This window comes from Pristis pectinata, chromosome 28 (genome assembly GCF_009764475.1).
Source record: "Pristis pectinata isolate sPriPec2 chromosome 28, sPriPec2.1.pri, whole genome shotgun sequence".
NCBI classification, from domain to species: Eukaryota; Metazoa; Chordata; class Chondrichthyes; order Rhinopristiformes; family Pristidae; genus Pristis; species Pristis pectinata.
In genome coordinates, this window is record NC_067432.1 from 5,736,851 (window position 1) to 5,756,698 (window position 19,848).

A 19,848-nucleotide genomic window follows, 5' to 3' on the forward strand; every position below is an offset into this window, starting at 1 on the left:
CCATGCTGTTTTGAAACATGTCCTATTCCCATAAATTCAAATCAAAACCATACTGTTATTACCACTTGTTTTTCTATTATTAAAGGTTTTGCATAATATGTCATTCTATCCGTTATCGCAGCTTTTTTGGACTTTTCTATCATTTGCCAGTATAAGTTGTGTCAACTTCCTACTTAATTTCCCTTTGCCAGCTGTTGAGGTGTAATTGCAGAGAGTGGCCACAAAATGGCTACATGGGTCAAGTTTCTGAAGTCTTTTAAACAATTTTGTTATCTTTTAATGTATTAAAAAAATAACTTGGTGATATATATGTATATATTTAATTAACAGTATATTTCAAGTATATGTAATTTTACCTTGTTTGAATGATAAATTTCTAAATAAATCTGAATAGTGTAACTCCCAAAGTTAAAATGAAAAATAATATGCCTGTATATGTTTATGAGGCTACAGGTCCCCTTGAAAATACAAGGGCACATATATCTTGAAAGAACTTTCATTCTTTTTCAAAGCTTACGAGAAATTGTCAAGCTGTTTATTTTACCCTGTGCCTTAACAATGTATTCAGACACTTGCCTGTTTTTAATTAATTAGTTTTTAGTCTCTTACATTATCCACATAATTCTGCATTCAAGATGGCTAAACATGCAACATGCAGTTTAATGTGGGAAACTCCAGACAGACTGATTGGAGTATGCAAAGAACCATATGATTTTAGTGTTTTATTTTTCTAAGCATCTCTGGCTCTTTCCCATGGCTCAGCACATTTATCCAATGCCAAAGAGCTTTATTTACAGGAAGATTTCAATATTCGGTCTCCAGTCTGTATTGACTTCTCTCAGCAGGGGTACGGCAATTGACCCTTGTATACAGAATAGAAAATCTGTTATAACTCCCTCGTCCTGATTGCTGGCCAGTGACCACTGTCCATTTGGAAGGTATGTTTTGAATCACAATTGTCACATCTCCCCACAAGTAAATAGCTGCGTGTGCAGATGTAAGTATTGGCTATTTGAGAGTGAGCAGTGCCCTTAGATCTAAGAATGAGTTATTGGCTTCATGAGAGGTGGCGAACACATTTGAAATAAAAAAGCAAGCTTTCTTTTACCCTTTGTAGAAAAACAAACAAACGGTATTCAGCTGGCAATCTGTCAAAAATCTGCTAGTCAAGAAAAGCTCACTATCTGGGGATACTTGAAGACAAAACTATTTCTCAGCACCATATAGAGAATCATGTTATGGCACTGCATTAATAGATTAACCTACCCCAAATATATATTTATTATTTAGATGGGGACCAAATCTTTAAGTATTTTTAATTAGACTTAAGGCCTAAGTGTTACACACAGGCATATGTTTATTAAGTGATATTTTTCTGTCACTGCTCATTTGTGCAAGTGCTAAGAATAGTCTTTCTAACAATCTAATCCTAATATTGTATATTAAAGGAAAAAAGCACAGCTGGGCAAGTCTGTAAAGCTTACTTCAAACACATAAGTCTCTTTTTGTACATTGGCTTTTGCAGCACAGTCTTAATTGGATGGAATTTATTTTGTGCTTTGAGTGAAGAATAGCTCATGAAAATCCAGCTTAAAGACGCCTTTTGCCCATTAATCAAATTACACTGTTTTTCTTTGAAAGTAGTGGTGTATCAAACAAGTTCAACGTCTGCTTATTTTATATTATAATGCCCAAAAATCTCATAAATCTCATATTTTAATCAAACATATCCTTTATCTACAAGGAAGTTTGTAAGTCTGTTAGTTTAATTGCATTTATTGTGGTCATACACCAGTTAGAAAGTAAAGAAAATGGATGCTTTTTTGATTTTTAACTGACAACGGAGCATTTACATCATATAAAAGTGCCACTTTTTTAATATGTATTTTGTCCCAAAGTCTTTACTGGTACAAACTTATTTACATTATAAACCAGGGCTGAATTAAATTTGAAAATAAATGTTGCTAAATGTCTACAAAATCTGTACATTGGAGGAGATATGAATTGTGTACCTGTAGTTCCCCAAAAGGCAAATTCCTGACCTCATTTATGATTTGGCCAAGAGGCTGCTAACACAGATAAGGTGTTTCCCACAAAGACAAAAAGACTACATGTGGATACAGGGCTAATCTTGTGCAACACTTCAGGCAGATCAAGAGATAGTTGGTGACAGGGCTGCAAGAGGCTCAAGTATTCATTCTCAGATCTTGAGTATGTTTTTTTTTGTCTAGACCTTGATAGCTGATATTGCTTTCTAATTTAAAAAAAATAGCATTGATGTGAACCCCAGTGTAACCTGTAAAGGATGACACAAACTAGTGAGCCCTATTCCTAAGCTCAGAGTGTGGGCATAAGTGGAAAGTTTGGCAGCTATTGCCCATTCCCAAATGCCCTTGAACATTGCCTTGAATCATTAGGAGCGGGCCTCAAGCCAGCTCTGCCATTCAGTAAGATCATAGTTGATCTGATCTGAGCTTCACCTCCAGTTTACTTCCTGCTTGCCATTACCCTAGATTCCCTTACAGACCAAAAATCGGTCAGCCTGGGTTTTGAGTACGATTCAGCCGCCTCTGCTCTCTGGGGTAGAGAATTCCAAAGATCCATGATCCTCTGAGGGGAGAATCCTCTCAGCTCTGTCTTAAATGGGCTTTTCATTTTAAACTTTTCCAAGACTGCCTCAAGGGTAAGCATCCTCTAAGCATGTATCCTGTCAAGCTTCCTCAAAATGTTTGAATAAGATCTGTCCTTATTCCTCTTTGCCTGTTCCACCTTTCCTCAGAAGGCAACCTCTTCATCCCAGGGATCAGCCCGGTTAACCTTTGTGAAATGCCTCCAATGCAAGTATAAATAAAGAGGTCAAAGCCATGTACAGTGCTCCTGGTGTAATCTCGGCAGTGCTTTCTGTGATTGCAGCAAGACTTCCCTACTTGTACACTCCATTCTCTTAGTAATAAAGGCCAATAACCTATTGACCTTCCCAAGTACCTGCTGCACCTACATGCTAGCTTTTTTTTATTTCATGTACAAGGGCACTCATGTACAGCAGCATTTTGCAGTCATGTCTAATTGAAGCAATTTACTGCTTTGATTTTCTTCCTACCAATGAGGTTAACCTCGCATTTTCTGACATTGTACACATCTGCCAAATTTTTGCCCAGTCATTATCCCATTCTTACCCTTTTCCAGACTCTCTTCTCTCTCCTCACAACTTGCCTTCCCACCTATCTATGATCATCTGTAAACTTGGCTGCAATTCACACAGTCCCTTCATCTAAGTCATGAATATAGGTTGAGGCTTCAGCACTGATCCTTGCAGCATCCCACGAGTCACAGCTTGCCAACCTGAAAAATGAACTACTTATCCCACTCTCTGTTTTCTGTTAGTTGGCCAATGCCCTATACTAGCTGGTACATCCAATGCCATGAGCTATTAGCTTATGCAGTAATCTTTTATGTGGCACCTTGTCAAATGTTTTCTGGAATTCCAAAAGTACTACATCAACTGGTTTCCTTTTGCTGCCTCAGCTGAGTCCTAACCAGTAATATTTAAAGGCATAAATAACATAACATCCTTGCTTTTGTACTCATTGACTATAAAAGCAAAAATCCTGATTGCTTTATCTACAGTTGTAGGTTGTTCTGCGGGTTTCATTGATTTGTGTAGGTGCACCTCCAACTCTCTGCTCCCCAGCCCCTTTCAAACTGTATCACATCATTTATATTTCTTCTCACCAAATGTTCTGCAAAAAATTTTATCTGCCATGTGTCTTTGTCTTTGGTCGATTTATATTTTCCTGAGGTCCGTTACTATCCTCACCAAAATGCTATTTTTGAGATTTGCAGCATTAGCAAACTTCGAAATTATGTTCCATATGCCCAAATCCAGATATTTGAAATGTATTGGAAAGAACCAAGGTCTTAGTAGCAACTTCTCTGGTGCACCTCTGCATGAGAAATAGTCCATCACTGATGAACCCTGCTTTCTGCACCTTAATTAATTTTATATTCACATAGATGCTGCACCTTTAATTCTTTAGGCTTTAATCTTGCTAACGTGTGGTACTGTATCTGGGTCGTTTTGTAAGTCTATGTACGTAAGGCCATCTATCCTCATCAGTACTCTGTTGTTTCGTGGAACCATTCAAAACAAATTAGTCAAACATGATTTGCCTTCTGTGCTGTTTTTCATTTATGAACCCATATGTTTCCAAGTGCCTGTTGACTTTGCCCAGAATTACTATTCTCTGAAGTTACTGCCCCTATTGTGTGTATGAGAGTAGAATCTGGGGGTAGTTGATGGGAATGTGGGGAGAAACAAAATGGGATTGGTGTAGATGGGTGTTTGATAGTTGGTGTGCAGTCGATGGGCTGAAGGGCCTATTTCTGTGTAGTGTGACACTATGGTTCTGTCAGGTAGGTTTACAGGTTTTGCTTCTCCCCTTTTGTAAACAATTTTTACAATCCTCTGGTCCTCTCGATTTACCTCATATCTGAGGATTGAATGTTGTTGGAACCCATGAAATTTTCATTCTTTGGTTGTCTCAAAACACAGGATCTGAATGCTGTCACTATTCTATGTCCAAGTCTTTATTTTTATTCTGTTGCCTTTTTTTGCTATTTACTCCCGTGCAATGGCATTGCAGGACCAGCTGCTTCAGTACATAAAGTTTATTAAATATCTCAGCCATCCACTCTACCTCTCCAGTATCATCTATTTGATCCCCTATCGCTGTTCTGTTTTGGACTATTCTTTTAATATTCATATGTTTGGAAAAGACATTGGGTTCTATGAACTATTTTCTATGCCCTTATCTCCTTTTTCAGTTCTCCCCTGTACTCTCTGCATTACAATTGATGCCCTACTGTATTATGACCCTGGGATTTACCATAAACCTTTTCCTATTTAGTTCATCTCTATTTCTTTAATTATCCTGGGTGCTTTAACTTTGACTGCCCTTTCATTCCCCTGTCCAGGCTATCTTACATACTGTTTGTTTTTAAACCAACTTTCGACTCCAATCCAACTGGACCAGATGCTATTCCAATGCTGATCTCTGGTTCTGTCTGCACATTCTCCCTTTGACCATGTGGGCTTCCTCTAGGTGCTGTGGTTTCCTGCCACATCCCAAAGGCATCCTTGTTGGTAGGTTAATTGGCTGCTGTAAATTGCCCCCAGTGAGTATGTACATGGCAGGATCTGGGAGGAGTTAATAGGAATGTGGAGAGAATAATGGATTAGTGTGATTGGGTGCTTGATGGTCGGCACAGACTTGTTGGGCTGAAGTTCCTGTTTCCATGCTGAATGACTCTATGATTTTTAAACTCATTCATATTTAATTTTTACTTGTCCTCTACTATAACGACTTAATAATATTGTGTGCATAAGCACCACATAATATAAAACCTAAGTAGCAAGAGCAAACAGGTGAACTGTGACCTGATCTGATCTGGATTAAAAACTAAGGGATTGAAGGAGAATAGAATCAGCCAAATTCAGACTGGGTTTAAAGTAGGAAATCACTCATCCCAGCACTGAATGCCAATAGAATTGCAGCCTCTCTTCAAACATATGTTTTGCACAAGAAAATTGAAGGATAATTGAAGATGTTAGAACCCCTAACTCTTCCATTTAACAATTGATTGCTGAGTATTTTTGTAATACTTCCAAAGAACTTAAAATGTAGTTTTGCATTTATTGGGTTACCCTTTTGCCCTTCATTACTGTTGATTATAGCCAATTATCGCTGTGTAATTGAATGGGAAAAACTGCTTTATTTAATCATATAACCTGAAGGTTAATGTAAATTAGGTTTTGAAGGTACTCTGTAGCGGGAGAACCTATAATTACAACTGGTTGCATATTTTCTCATCCTTCTTGTAAAACAGCAGATTTAATTTGATTTTTTTTATCACTGCCCAGGCATCCTGTTCTCTTATATTTGGATATTTCTGATAAATTTCTTATAAAACAATAACCATTCAATGGCCGGATTTGTAGTTGAAAGGGCAAATGAATGCTTTTACTTTCTTGATACAATGGGGGGAAAAAAATCTGCTTTACATAGAAAGAAAAATTAAACCTTTGCTGATCAACCATTATTTGCCAATGCTTGAAAATGATGTTTGATTTTGGCCCAGCCCCTAGAAATTTGAGAGTCTTCTGTGGCTGGTTTAAAGATTTTTCCTTTACAACGTCAGATTCCAGCAGACCAGACTTAATCATTAATGAACCACTGATTTTATCACAAATTGACTTCAAACTGTTATCAGTCCACTTCTAGTGATGTGGTACAATAACAGCAGTTTTGAAAAATAATAATTGAAATCTATTTTAAGCCACAAGATTTTAAAATCTTTACTGGTAACATTTAGATCATATTTTAAGTCCATACATATTTTCATAGATGAACTCCACTAAGAATTTAAAGTAGCAGTTTTAGCTGAATGATGTTTAAATTCCTCATTAAAACTGTAACATCTTTGCCTCTACAGCATAATGGGGCACAGATTTGTGGTTCCTCCTGAGAGTCAGGGTAAAATCATATGGATCCTTTCATCTGCCTCCGAGAGCTTGGCATTAGAACAGCTTTGGTGGAGGCTGTAAGTGTGTGGTCTCTGTTTTTTCTCATGAAGAAAACCCAATATGGGTGGTAATGCTTTCTTGATTAAATAGGAGGATTTATACATTTAAGCGAAATACATGTACATACAATGAAATCAATTTAGTTAGGTTTTTAATCATGATTCAGAAATGTAGTTCTTAAACTGTTATTATATTCACTTACAGCCAGAAAGGATAGCGGGTGAACAGTACGGAATACATTCTGATGTGTGGAGTTTTGGGATCTCATTTATGGAGGTTGGTGAAACATCTGTTTATCTGTTGCATCTAAGAACAAAAATGTTCTCTTTTTATTGATATCTTTTCCCATTCTGTCTTTAAATTGCACGATTGGAATCTGCTGGAGCTTGGCTTAACAGCATCGATGGAGGCTTTGAGTAGATATGATTTAATTGGATAGATCATAAGAAAGCTTGAGTGTGTTATGGAACTGTTCCTTGTTACTAGACAAAGCCAGGGAGGATGAGACAGTCACCAGCCTACTAGTAGGTGCCTGAGCTCAGGCCAGGTTAGCTCTCTGGTTTTGATCCACCTCCAGTATGTAGAGTGAATACTACAGAAAATTCTTGATTTTTCTCTGCATTTAAGCTGTGGACAAGGCCAGAATCTTTTGGCTTCTTATTCCAAAACAATGCATGGGAGTCTGGACAAACTCAGAATTCTTGGCGAACTTCCTTTGTGGCATTCTGAGGTTTTGTTGTATGTGCATTATTTTGGGATACTCTGAGAAATTTGCTAAGACACTATATAAATACAGATTAACTTTTTTTTTATTTTAATATGTATTGGTACAACTCTTATTGCATAATTAAACCAACAGCTTCCATTTCTTGCATTACCATTAGCTTAGTAAAGAGTCCCAAAGAGCTTTGCAAGCTGAATATCAGACAGTAAATTGAAGCTGAGATACTGGGGCAGATGTCCAAATGCTTGATCAAAGGTGTATCTTAATAGTGGAAAATGAGGTTTGTGGATGTAATTTCAGAATTTGATTTGGTAGCTGAAAACACAACCGCCAATAATAGAACAATTAAATTTGCATATGAACAAGAGGGCAGAATTAGGAGTGCAATTATTTTGGTGGTTATTGGGCTGGAGGAGATTTGAGTTATGAAAGAGTTTGAAAACATAGAGGCATTTGAAAACAAAACTGAGAATGTTAAAATCAGTGCATGGCTTAATGAGGGGTCCGTGGAGGGAAGTAAGCACGGGCTCAAAATCTGGTGCAAGTTAGGCAGCAGAATTTTGAGTGGTCTTGTAAGTGTGGAGCGGAGTGTGTTGGAATAAATGACTAGAGGTTACAAGGGCATGGATGATTGTGACGTCAGCATCAAATGAACTGTGGCAGCTGACATGAAAATGGAAATAAACAATCTTAGTGATGGCCCAGATGTAAAGTCTGAATCTAAACTTTGGTGTCGAACTTGACATGAGGTTAAAAATAGTATTTAGTTTCAAAACCTTGTCAATTGTAATTAATCCCAATTAAGCAAAGAAAGGTCTTTTCAGTTTGGACTGAATTAAGATTCACTGCCAAGTGTAGACTTTGAGAAAAATATTTTCTTGCATTTAGCAAAACAGGTTACAGCCAGTGTTATAATGTTAATCTAAAGGGGAAATAAACAAGTAGTGTCAAATTTAGCCATGGATTTTGCATTACTTGTAATGTCTGCGAGTCATTTAAAGCCTTCACTGGAACTGCTACACATAAATGTCAGGTATCTCTGGAGTATCTCGTGTTCAGTTGTTTCTAATGTTTCAATTTATTGTAGAGCATTGAACCTTTCAGTTAAAAGAATAGTACACTTCAGTTCACTGATTTGTCTGCATACTTGCACTGTATATTGCGCATGGTAATTCTGTGACACTGTTCCATTCAACTGACACAAAATAGTGGTTATTAGTAATTTAGATGCCCTAATAAGACTCAATAAAGAGCTGAGCATCTATATTTCAGCTTTATTTATTCTGTAGAGTTGCACCATTTGAATTTGTTTTGTACATTTCTGTCCACTAGTAGCGGAATTCATACTCTTCTGAAATTAAATCAGGCAATTACAGTCCGTCAGGCTAATAGATTGATTACAGTTCCGAGGCAAAAAATAGCCAGAAGTTCACCTTCCATGTCTGTTTTTAGCATGTTTCTTGCCTTCATAAATCACATTAAAGGAAGCATTTATTTAAAATACTAATTAATGTTAAGTGCCTGTTTATGATCCTAAGGCAAGCCCTTATTAACGAATTATAATTTCCACATATGTGCTCAAACTTGAAGCATTGCTGTGATAGTCAGGCTGAATACACTTACTGGTGAGTATAAACAGCACTATTGTTTTTGTTGCATTGAAGTAATTCAGTTGAGCCATTGCCTACAGTGTACAGTACTTCAATTGTTCATTTTAAAATCTCTATGACATTGACAATAAAACAGGGGTACAATGCACATTTTCAATTTACTACAGTTTAAGTTTGCAGGTATAATCTTTTGGAATCTTGTCTATGTAATAAAGAGTGCTCACCTTAGAATTTAACTTTCTCCAAAACCCCAAAATATTCTCCCTTGAGTTCTCAGATAGTGTAATTCTGCTGAGATACCACAGTAGTCTTCAGTCAATACTACTTTTGATTTCCATTGTTTTTTTTCTTATTGAGCATTGGTTAGAAGTGAATAAAAAAATCCAGTTTTAATTTCCTACATATTACCTAAGTTTCAGTTGTATTAAGACATCATTGATATCTCTTGAATTAATATTGACCAGAATTCTATCCACCCAGAAATCTCCATAGAAATCCGCAATGACTTTACAATGAACTAAACAATCCTTAAATGAGCCTGCATACTTTGGAAAAAGTGCAAAACCCAAGATATCTTAAATGTGTAAAGAAATTGGGGAACAAAATCATGGACAATTACATGTGCAAATCTGGAACTATCTTGAAGCGATTATAACTTGATGCAAAACATTGGTCGCTTTAGCAAGATGAGTGCTGTGGCCAAAGATCTGTCTGCAATAATGCAAACAGACCTAAGTAGGCAGGGTTGTGGGCAGGGAGGTGACAGAAAGAGTTCAGTGTGGAAAGCTGAAAAGTTCTGATATTTAGTAGAGGAAGTATGAATCTCGATTAAATGCTAAATTGTAATGTGCTTGAGGTTTAAAAAAAAGCAGTAAAGAGACTGGGAGATTTTGATCAATAGGTCATTAGAAGCTGTGTTGCGGTATTTGAAAGTAAATAAAATGTCGGGATTTATGGTTAAGGATGTAGCTCTTAAGTAAGGAGGTGATAAAATTTTGTCTGGCTTTTGTGGGACTATATTTGCATTGTTTTGTTAGCCTGGGATCCCCTTAGGCTGAATACACTAAATGTGCATTGTGCATTGTGCTTCTTTTAATCCAGAGGCCTAAAGTGATAATTCAAATACCACCATAAATTTAAATTCAGTTAAGTAAATCTGAAATTAGTAATGCGGTAGCACTATTGGATATTTCTTTTTTAAAAACCTTCCTGGTTCTTTAATGAAGGAAATCTATCATCAAGCCTACTTGCTGCAATGTTTTAACTGCTTTTTAAAGTGCCTAGAAAGTCCTTCACCACAAGGGTATTTGGTGACAGGCAATGAGTGTTGGTCTTCCCAGCAATACCCACATTCCAAAATAACATATTTTGTTAAAAGTTCCCACTGTATTCCTCTCTACCACAGTATCACTATTCCAGATCATAACAATTTTTATGAAAGTGGTTTTACTCGTTTGTATTGACTGTTTTTCCACTTGACTTGTCACCTTCACAGTTTTGCATACAAACACTCCCTGTTCTTTGCATCTCTTTAGAATGGTACCATATGTGGGTCCTCCCCAGGTTATGACAGGCTTCAGTTCCTGAGAACTGTTTGTAACCTGAAAAGTTCTCAGAACGGAAATGCGGCTGCCTGACAATATATGTAAATAAAAGCATTGGCCAACCAAGGGCAACGTGTTGTTAAACCAGGTCGTTTAACTCAACCATTCAGATTTCTCTGCATCATGCAATGATATCATTGCAAATTAAGTTCCCACACAGCAACAGGTGCCTGCAGCCCCATGGCAGCCAGCAGATCTGTTCCACCAGTTTCCCAAAGGCTTGTTCGTATTGGGTGTTCATTACACAGAGAGGACCTGTTTATTTACCCTGTGAAAGTTAACCAATTCTCACTTCCCTCAGTTAATTTTTATCTGCCTATTTTGCCATTCTGATCCATGCCCTCCTGAAAGCTGCTAATATCCTCCTTTCTGTTTGCTTGCAAACTTTGAAATCCTACTCAAGGCCAGGTCATTAATACGTATCAAAGACTGAAATGGTCTTAGTGCAGATCTCCAGGGAAGAGCATTTTATATCCCACAATGTTCTGAATATCAATCCCGTTTTCTGTCTCCTTGCCCATTTCCTTTGCATGTGGCCACAATCCAGCCAATTAAAATGCTGTTATTTATTCTCTATCACTTTATCAAAAAAAAATGTGTTGTGAAAGTCCATATATACAATGTCAGCCACACTACTCTGACAATCCTTTCATCAACCCTACCCTCGGCATCTCCTAGGATGGACAAAAATTATCTGGAGATACTCCAGCAAAACGTGGATATTTAAAAATCATGCTGTGCACATATTTGCTATCAGGCTAGTGGTTAAAAATAAATTGAATTTTCTTTTGTTTTTCAATTTGAATCCTTTTGTTATTTTTAAAAAGTTTATAATAAGACTTTCAGAATAAATTGACAAATTCAAATCAAACGATGCAGTTACTGACTATTCTATCAATTTGCTGCCTCCTGCCAATTAAACACATTACAAGAAGAGTGTAATTAGTCCATTCAAATCTGCCAATAATCCAGGTCTTCTTTCACATTCTAATTTAAAAACAGTTGTCTTACATGTATGAATAAATATGCTTAAAAATTATTTTCTTCTTCTATTTTTCATTTATATTTGCCTTGAGGCATTTACATGAGCAGGCAGCATAGCAACCTTATACTTAAACCAAGGTCCATGTTAACTAGATGTCATGTGGGGGAGAGAGACTGAATTCAATCCTGGCTAACCAGGCTTTCCATTCTCCTGCTAAGTTTAGTCCATGCAGTAAACTTCTCACTACCAATTTCCAAGATAATAATCATACCATATTTATTAGTAGTAATGATGTGATCTAAATTCCCGTACAATATGGCGGGATTATATAAAAACAAATGTACTGTACATGTAGCAAGGTCATCAGAACCTGTAAAGAGTGGAAAAAAACAGCTTAATGGGTTCCATACTAAACAGCCAGCAATATGCCCTGTTAGTCTTGGCATTTACTCCATTCTAAAAGTATCAGCAACATCAGGACTGTAGCAGGAGTTATACAAATTCTTCTGGTGATCTCCCAGTTGTGCTATCATATCATCTGTAAACTTACTAATCTGATCACCTAAGTTTTCATCCAAATCATTTATATAGATATTACAAACAACAGAGCTCCCAGCCCCAATCCTTGTGGAATACCACAGGTCACAGACTCCAGTCAAAAAATCACTCCTCCAGCACTACCCTCTGTCATCTATGACAAAGCCACTTTTGTATCCAACTTGCCAATTCACCATGGATCCCATGTGACTCTGACTTCTACATGGAGCCCAACACTGGAGCACAGCAGGGAGATCACCAGTAAAGTTTGTGCAACTCCTGCTATAGTCCTGATACTGCTGCCACCGTGTTGGACTCCACATAGAAGTCATAAAGTCATAGAAGCATCTCCTTTAAATTTCCCCCTCTCACCTTAAATGCCAATACTAACAGGGCACATTGCTGGCAGTTTGGTATGGAACCCATTAAGCTGCTTTCTCTTCTACAGCAGCCTACCATGAGGGACCTTGTCAAATACTTTGCTAAAGTCCATGTAGACAACATCCATTGCCCTACCCTTATCAATTATCTTCATCACCTAATCAAAAAACTCAATCCAATTTGTGAGACAGGATGCTGACCATCCCTAATAAGTCCATGCTTTTCCAAATACAAGTAAATCCAGTCCCCAAGAATCTTCTCCACTAATTTCCCTACCACTGATGTAAGACCTATAATTTTCTGGATTATCCCTATTTCCCCCTTAGACAAAGGAACAACATTACCTATTCTCCAGTTTTCTGGGACCTCAGCTGTGGCTAAAGAGAATACAAAGATCTCTGTCAAAGTACCAGCAATTTCCTCCCTTGCCTCTCTCAGTATCTTGGGATAGATTCCATCAGGTTGTGGGGCTTTATCCACCTTAATGTTTTTAAAGACACTCAACACCTCCTCCTCAATATTGACATGCCTTGGAATATCAACATATCCCTCCCTGTCCTTCTCCTTGGTGAATACTTATGCAAAGTACTCATTTAGGACCTCACCCACTTCCTCTGGCTCTAGGCATGAATTCCCTCCTTTATCCTTGAGTGCACTTACCCTTTCCCTAACTACCCTCTTGCTCCTAATATACATATAAAATGCCCTGAGGTTCTCCTTAATCCTACTTGCCAAGGACATTTCATGGCCCCTTTTAGCCCTCCTAATTCCTTGTTTCTTTCCTGCTTCCTTTATATTCCTCAAGTGCCTTGTCCATTTTCAGCTTCCTAAACCTTACATATGCTTTCATTTTCATTTTGACGAAACTTGCGATCTCTCTTGTCAAACAAGGTTCCTGAATCTTACCATCCTATCTTTCATGCTAACAGGAACATGCTTAAAGAAAGGTGGCCCAGGAAGGAAGTGTAAACAAAATCCACTGAGAACCAGGATTGTGTGTTTAAGTCACTTTTGCCGGCAGATTTATTTGGTTTATTGGTACCAGTAAACCAGTGCATGAAAAATTCACTTCAATCAAGCCCTGTTAATGTTGTCCTAAAACAACTCTTGTTCGATTCCCTTAATTACCCTCAAATTATTCTTTTGCCAGTGTCCACCATCTAGCCACCAATACTTAGTGTGTCAAACCCACAAAGCTACACCAATGCATTATTTCACTGGATATGGCCAGCTTTATGGATCAAACGCGGGCAAATGGGATGAGCTTAGATGGGCATCTTGGTCAGCATGGACATGTTGGGCCAAAGGGCCTGTTTCTGTGCTGTAGGATTCTTTGACTTTACAGATTTGTGTCTTAATTATAATTACATAATGATTGGAAATTTGACGTACAGTATGTAGCTTAAAAAAGGGCAAAATATGTTATTGCATTGTTAAGACAAGAACAGTACGAAGTCTTTCACAATCACCATTATGCTTCCATGAAAATCATGAACCTAGAAATGATTGAGATATTTATGTGAATAATGTAAAACATTCATATGATGGTATAATGCCCATCATTTAATGTTGGCATTAATATTTTATTTGAAATATTTTGATTATTAAAATTAGTGGACAGAGGAAGGTGATACAAATGCAGTAAAAGTTAATGCTTCTGCAAAGAAAACCTAACATGACTGTTGTGCATCTTGAAACCACTTGTGCACAGCAAGGGCCCTTTCCCCATCGGTAGCACTGGCTGTTGGCTCCTGAGTGTATGTTCCTCACTATTTCAAGCAATAATTTCTCAGCTTTTGTGACAACAGAGGATGTTACTTATTTAATAGTTTCTCTCATCCATTGTTTTTTTCCTGCTTTATTTCTCCCATCTATTCCCAGTGTTGTATTGCAAAGATTGGTTTAATATCTGTTTCTAAAGAAATTCAAATAATGCATTTGATTTAACTGAAAGTATCAGATATGACAGTAAATCTCTCCTGTGCCTCTTCTATCTTTACAGTCCTTTTTCATTCTCTACCCCTTAATTTTTGTCACAAGTCATTGTCTCCAGAGTAAGGTGCACAGAACAATTTGGCTTTGTTGTATTTTGTTAATTGGCATGTCAGTTGTTCCTCAGAGGGCCCCTTCAACATGATGTTTTTTATTGAAGCAGTTTGAGTGATACAGTGAGTAGAGTAGGCAAGGACAAAGGTTTCAGCAGGAAAAATTGTCTTGAGATAGGTGAGTAACAGGCAAAAAAGACTGACAAGGTCACTGCCATCAAAGTAGCTCCAACAATTGAAGTAGAGAGATAATAGACACAACGTGTTAGTGTCAATTCCATTATGTCAGCTGCTACCAGTTGAAGTGTGACAATTGAACGCAGAGTGTACCAAATGATTCATGTAAGAAATAGTTTCTAAGAGCAAGTCAAATTCCAAAATCAGGTTGCTTATTTCCAATTAATTAAAATATTAATTTGTCGAATGTGCATAATGTGAATATTTGTGTGCACATTTTCCCACATGTTTTCACAACTTGTTTACTTGTTCTATACAGAAAACATGTTACCACTAATTTTTTTATAGAGGTCCCTTTTCAGTTTCTCATCTTTTCATTTGCCCTGCCTGGAAGGCACTGATACTTGCTGATGCAATCTTAAGGAGGCCCACAGCCCTTAAGGCCTTACCAAATTGCCATTCTTCATTTCTGAGCCTACGTGATGAATACTAACATGCTATTCAACTGCTGGTTCCATCACAGCACAGTCTGATCCAATCGTCATCAGAATAAAGTTCATCTTTCTGGAACAGTAACTGTTTTCCTCTCACTCCCAGAGAAGCTGCCTGCCTTGTTATGTACAGATTTAAGTCCTGATTTTACATATAAAGTCATAGAATCATACAGCACAGAAATAGGCCCTTTTGCCCAACTAGTTCATGCCAACCAAAATGCCTAATTCCATAAGCTAATTCCATTTGCCTGCGTTTGATCCATAAAGCAGGCCATATCCAGTGAAATAATGCATTGGATGTAGCTAAGCAGTTTTGACACACTAAAGATTAAGTATTGGTGGCTAGATGTTGGACCCTGGCAAAAGAACAATTTGAGGTAATTAATGTAATCAAACAAGAATGGTTTTAGAGCAACTTGCTGAATATTTGCAGGATTTTTATCTCGGATACAGTGCATCCGCAGTATTTTGTTTCCTGTATTATACACAGACACTAATTTTCCTGTAACATTCACTAAACAGCATTTGGAAGCAGGAATTGATTTTTCCTTCCGCAAATCCAGAGGTTCTGAGATGAACTAAGTCTGTGGCTACACTGGTTTGCACCCTTCTGATTAGGAAATATTTTCTCTGTTCAAAAATTAGCCATGCTGTTGATATGAATATAAAACAAAGAAAGGTATTTACTGTGTTTTTTAATGGGTGTGAGGTTATTCATTTTTATTTAATAAATTAACACAAAAGGATGTTTTGAGAGGGGACTAGTGACCAAAGGAATCTCAGTTGTTCAGTTGTTGCCATATTGCTGGAAAAGCTGAATAACGTGTGTTAACGAGGGCTTAGGTACTGATAGAGTTTTAATATTGTAAGTGGTATTTCCAAACAAGATGTGAAAGCCACATTAGTAACTTTACAGATGCAAAAATGATTTGCATTCTTTCTTACTCCTACTGTATTGCACTTACAATAATGTGTCCAATCCTCCTGTCCTTTGCAGTAAAAACCTCAGGGTTACTGTTAGTGAATCTAATGAGCACATTAATCCTTTTTGTATTCATTTCTGTGAACTGGGTTTGAAACCTTTTCTGTCTCTTGCTGGCAAAAGTCATAAATTATTCTAATCAATTTGATTTATGTATCTTTAAAGCTATGCTTAACTTAAAGCAAATAAATTGTCCTTTTTGTTTAAATAAAAAGCTCTGGTCAATAACCAAATGTAGCAAAAAAGAAAAGTCTACGTATTGAACAAAAAGCAATTGTCTGTCTTCTAAGATAAGATTTCTTTATTAGTCACATGTACATCGAAACACACAGTGAAATGTAGATTTTGCCTAGAGTGTTCTGGGGGCAGCCCTCAAGTGTCGCCACGCTTCCGGCACCAACATAGCATGCCCACAACTTCCTAACCCGTACGTCTTTGGAACATGGGAGGAAACCCGAGCACCCGGTGGAAACCCATGCAGACACGGGGAGAACGTACAAACTCCTTACAGACAGCGACCGGAATTGAATCCGGGTTGCTGGCGCTGTAATAGCGTTACACTAACCGCTACACTAACGTGCCTGCCCTAGAATCTGGAGTGATTCTTACACATTGCTTAAATTTTAACATTCATATTAACAAAATATATTTTTGGGAATCCAATTCGTATTATTCCTTTTAACCCAAAGAGAAGGGTAAGTGATTAAATAACATGCAATATAGAGATTTAATGACACAATATATGTAAAGTACCTGCATTTAGCACAAATATTCAGAAAATTTATTGGCACCAGTTTTCTTAATGTAACATTGTGCCTCAGTTCCGTCATGACTGTATCAATGGGTGATTTATATTGTGCAACATGGGATTTTGAGGCAGAGATTGCATCAAAATGAAATGATTCAGCTTTGTATCAATATAACTATATAAAGTAACTTGAAAATTAAATCAGCCAGATTGGATTCTAGTAAACCACAACACTTCAAGGAGATGGTTTCACAATGTTTCAGTTTCAAGTACCTACGGAATAAGTGCATGGACATGTCAGTTACCTTTTTAGCAACATTAAAATTCTAAAAATGTCACAGCTTATAAAAGTTCATTTTTAACCTTTTGCTAATGTGAAATTTAGCCTCTATGAGAATGCCAGAGATCAAAACTCCAGCAGAGGTCTGGATCTTTGCCTGACCAAAGAGCAGAGAAACACCGATGCAGGGTTTCGACCCGAAACCTTGACAATTCCTTTCCCCCCACAGATGCTGCTTGACCTGCTGAGTTCCTCCAGCAGATTATTTGTTGCAAAAATTAGTGGTATCATTTGTGTTTTTGGCGCAACTTAAGCAAGATAGTCCCAATTAGGTACCTGCAATATAACAGCATCATAAATCATTCTTTCAATGTCTCAAGTTCAAATACAATATGCATAACTCAGTCTCATTTCCAGTATTCACTTTAGTGAAGCAGACCTCCAAATCTGGTAGGCCTGATGTTCACCACGTGGTATATTGAAAGCTATTGACCACGTGAAATTTTCCATTTAATGCAAGGTCTGTTGCTTACAGAGACATTTGTGCTGAACTTTATTTCCACAATTAGAAGTAAATCCATCATTGTGTCACATTCCAGTTTTTCCCTTAAATATTTGAAAAATATACTTCAGTAAAAACACTGAAAATTGGCAAGAAGTTCCTTCCTAAGCCTTCTGACCATATTTGATAATTAGACTCTAATTTGTAAATGATGCAAATATGAATTTATAAAAATTATTGCTTATTTATTGTACAAAATGCAGTTGAAGGATATTTATGATGCAATACATTATTTTAAAAAGACATTTTGGGATGCTTTTGCTTTAAGTGTACAGCTCAATTTAAAACTATTGTTCAATTTAATTATATGTGACTTGTTGATGTAAGCTTAACATAAAGAAATAGCACACATATAAGTGTTTTTCTTCTCAATGATCTGACAAAAATGACAATTTTAATATTTGCTGCATGTCTTTGCATTTATTTTTACACCATGTATTTTTTGTGTTGTCAGCACTGGACTTATTTTTAAACAATATATTTTTCCTGTTTGTCAAAACAAGAATAAAAGTTGGATCTAAATTCTAGGCATCATGCTTTCAATTTTAATCTTTACATAAAATGACTAATACCAATCCATTATGTATTCTTCCATTTAGGACTTTAAAATATTATTGAAAGGTGATCCTTTGGAATTGAAAAATTCTAAAGTTGTGCTTGTAGAAGAGGATCATTCAGTTAGTACACCAGGGACTTTTTAAAAAATTTGCTCTATTAGCTTTAAAAACCTTTCATGAGTTGGTCTTGTAATTTTCTTAAGCCTAGATTGGATTTGAATAGAATGCAGAATAAAACACTTCATTATTAGCCCATAGTTATGGTTGTGAGTACAAGTATGCCCTAACGTACTTTAGGGCAATGCTGTCCAATATGTTAGCCATTAGTTACATATGGCAAATTGAGAATCCAGATGTGGCAAATTGGAATCTGGTTAGTGATTTAAAAATCAGTAGTAGTCACCATTGTTGGTTAAAGGTACCTTAAACCTTTTATATGTTTGTTTGTAAGATGGTAAAACAAAAAGCAGACAATGCCATTCTGGTTTTTTTTGACAACTGTGGATGCTTCTTCACTGAATGATGGTAGATGATGTGTGAAGTGCATTTGCCAGGTAGTTTACATTAAAATTGGAGCATGTGGCTGAAACCCTGTCACCCAAGCCACACTTGCAGCTTATGTTGTTTTTTATTTAATTTTTTTAAATGTTTTGACCATTGCAATAAAGATCCAAGTTTTACTTTTTAGAAAGAGAATAAAAAATATAAGAACAGTAGAAATATGAGGAAACAGTTTTAACCTGCCAGCTGTGTCTCTGGTAGGATCTTAGTAGTATCCATTATAAATAGAAGACATATTTTAATGCAGTATTTGCATATAGAACAAATACTTCCCTGTAATGTTGCATCATTATTACATTCTGGTTTTCATCACCAGCACATCCGCCACCGGACTGCATCCAGATCCTTTCTAATATAGTATGCTTACTGTGCGTGCTATGTTTACAAAACTTTATTTTGTAAAAATTCTTCATCATATAAATAAAATATAATTTAGTTAGGACTTTTAATATCCTCTTATTCTTCCAAACCACTTCAAAGCCAATGAATTATTTCTAAGGTATTGTCTGTCATATTTTGTATGGTATGTTATATCCCTGACTATCTTTGGATTTGTTTAAAATGATCATTTTCCTTATGATTTTTGCAGTTTATTCAAAAATTCTGCAACTTTGCAATTGAAAATCTGCCAGATATACTTGCTTTTAACCGTAAGCTCTAACTGACTGCCCCCTTACCCTTTGGTAGTTTGTCGAAATGGGGAATATTAGGAATCTGCTTCAATTATCAATGACATCCATTTCTAATGTGAACCAGGGGCAGTCTTAAAGTGTTCGCAGGTGCAGTAAAAGCTTGGTTATCTGCACATGCCAGACTTGATACCCGCTGATTGTGTGGCACAGTGGTGCTGCTCATTGAGCCACTTCCTTGGATGTGTGGAGCTTGCACATTCTTCCTATGACAGCATGGGTTTCCTCTGGGTGCTCTAGTTTCCTCCCACATCCCAAAGTTGTGTAATCTGGTAGGTTAATAAGCCACTGTAAATTGTCCCTAGTGTGGTAGAACTTGGAGGAATTGA

General features: G+C 36.9%; 1 protein-coding gene across 1 annotated transcript in view; it reads left to right on the forward strand.

Annotated features, from left to right (window-relative positions):
* Positions 1–19,848, forward strand: part of map2k5 (mitogen-activated protein kinase kinase 5) — a 220,459-nt gene that overhangs the window by 131,545 nt on the left and 69,066 nt on the right. The window contains exon 16 of the mRNA XM_052040367.1: positions 6,788–6,859. Coding sequence (XP_051896327.1) covers positions 6,788–6,859 — 72 coding nt within the window. The remainder of the gene's footprint in view (positions 1–6,787; positions 6,860–19,848) is intronic.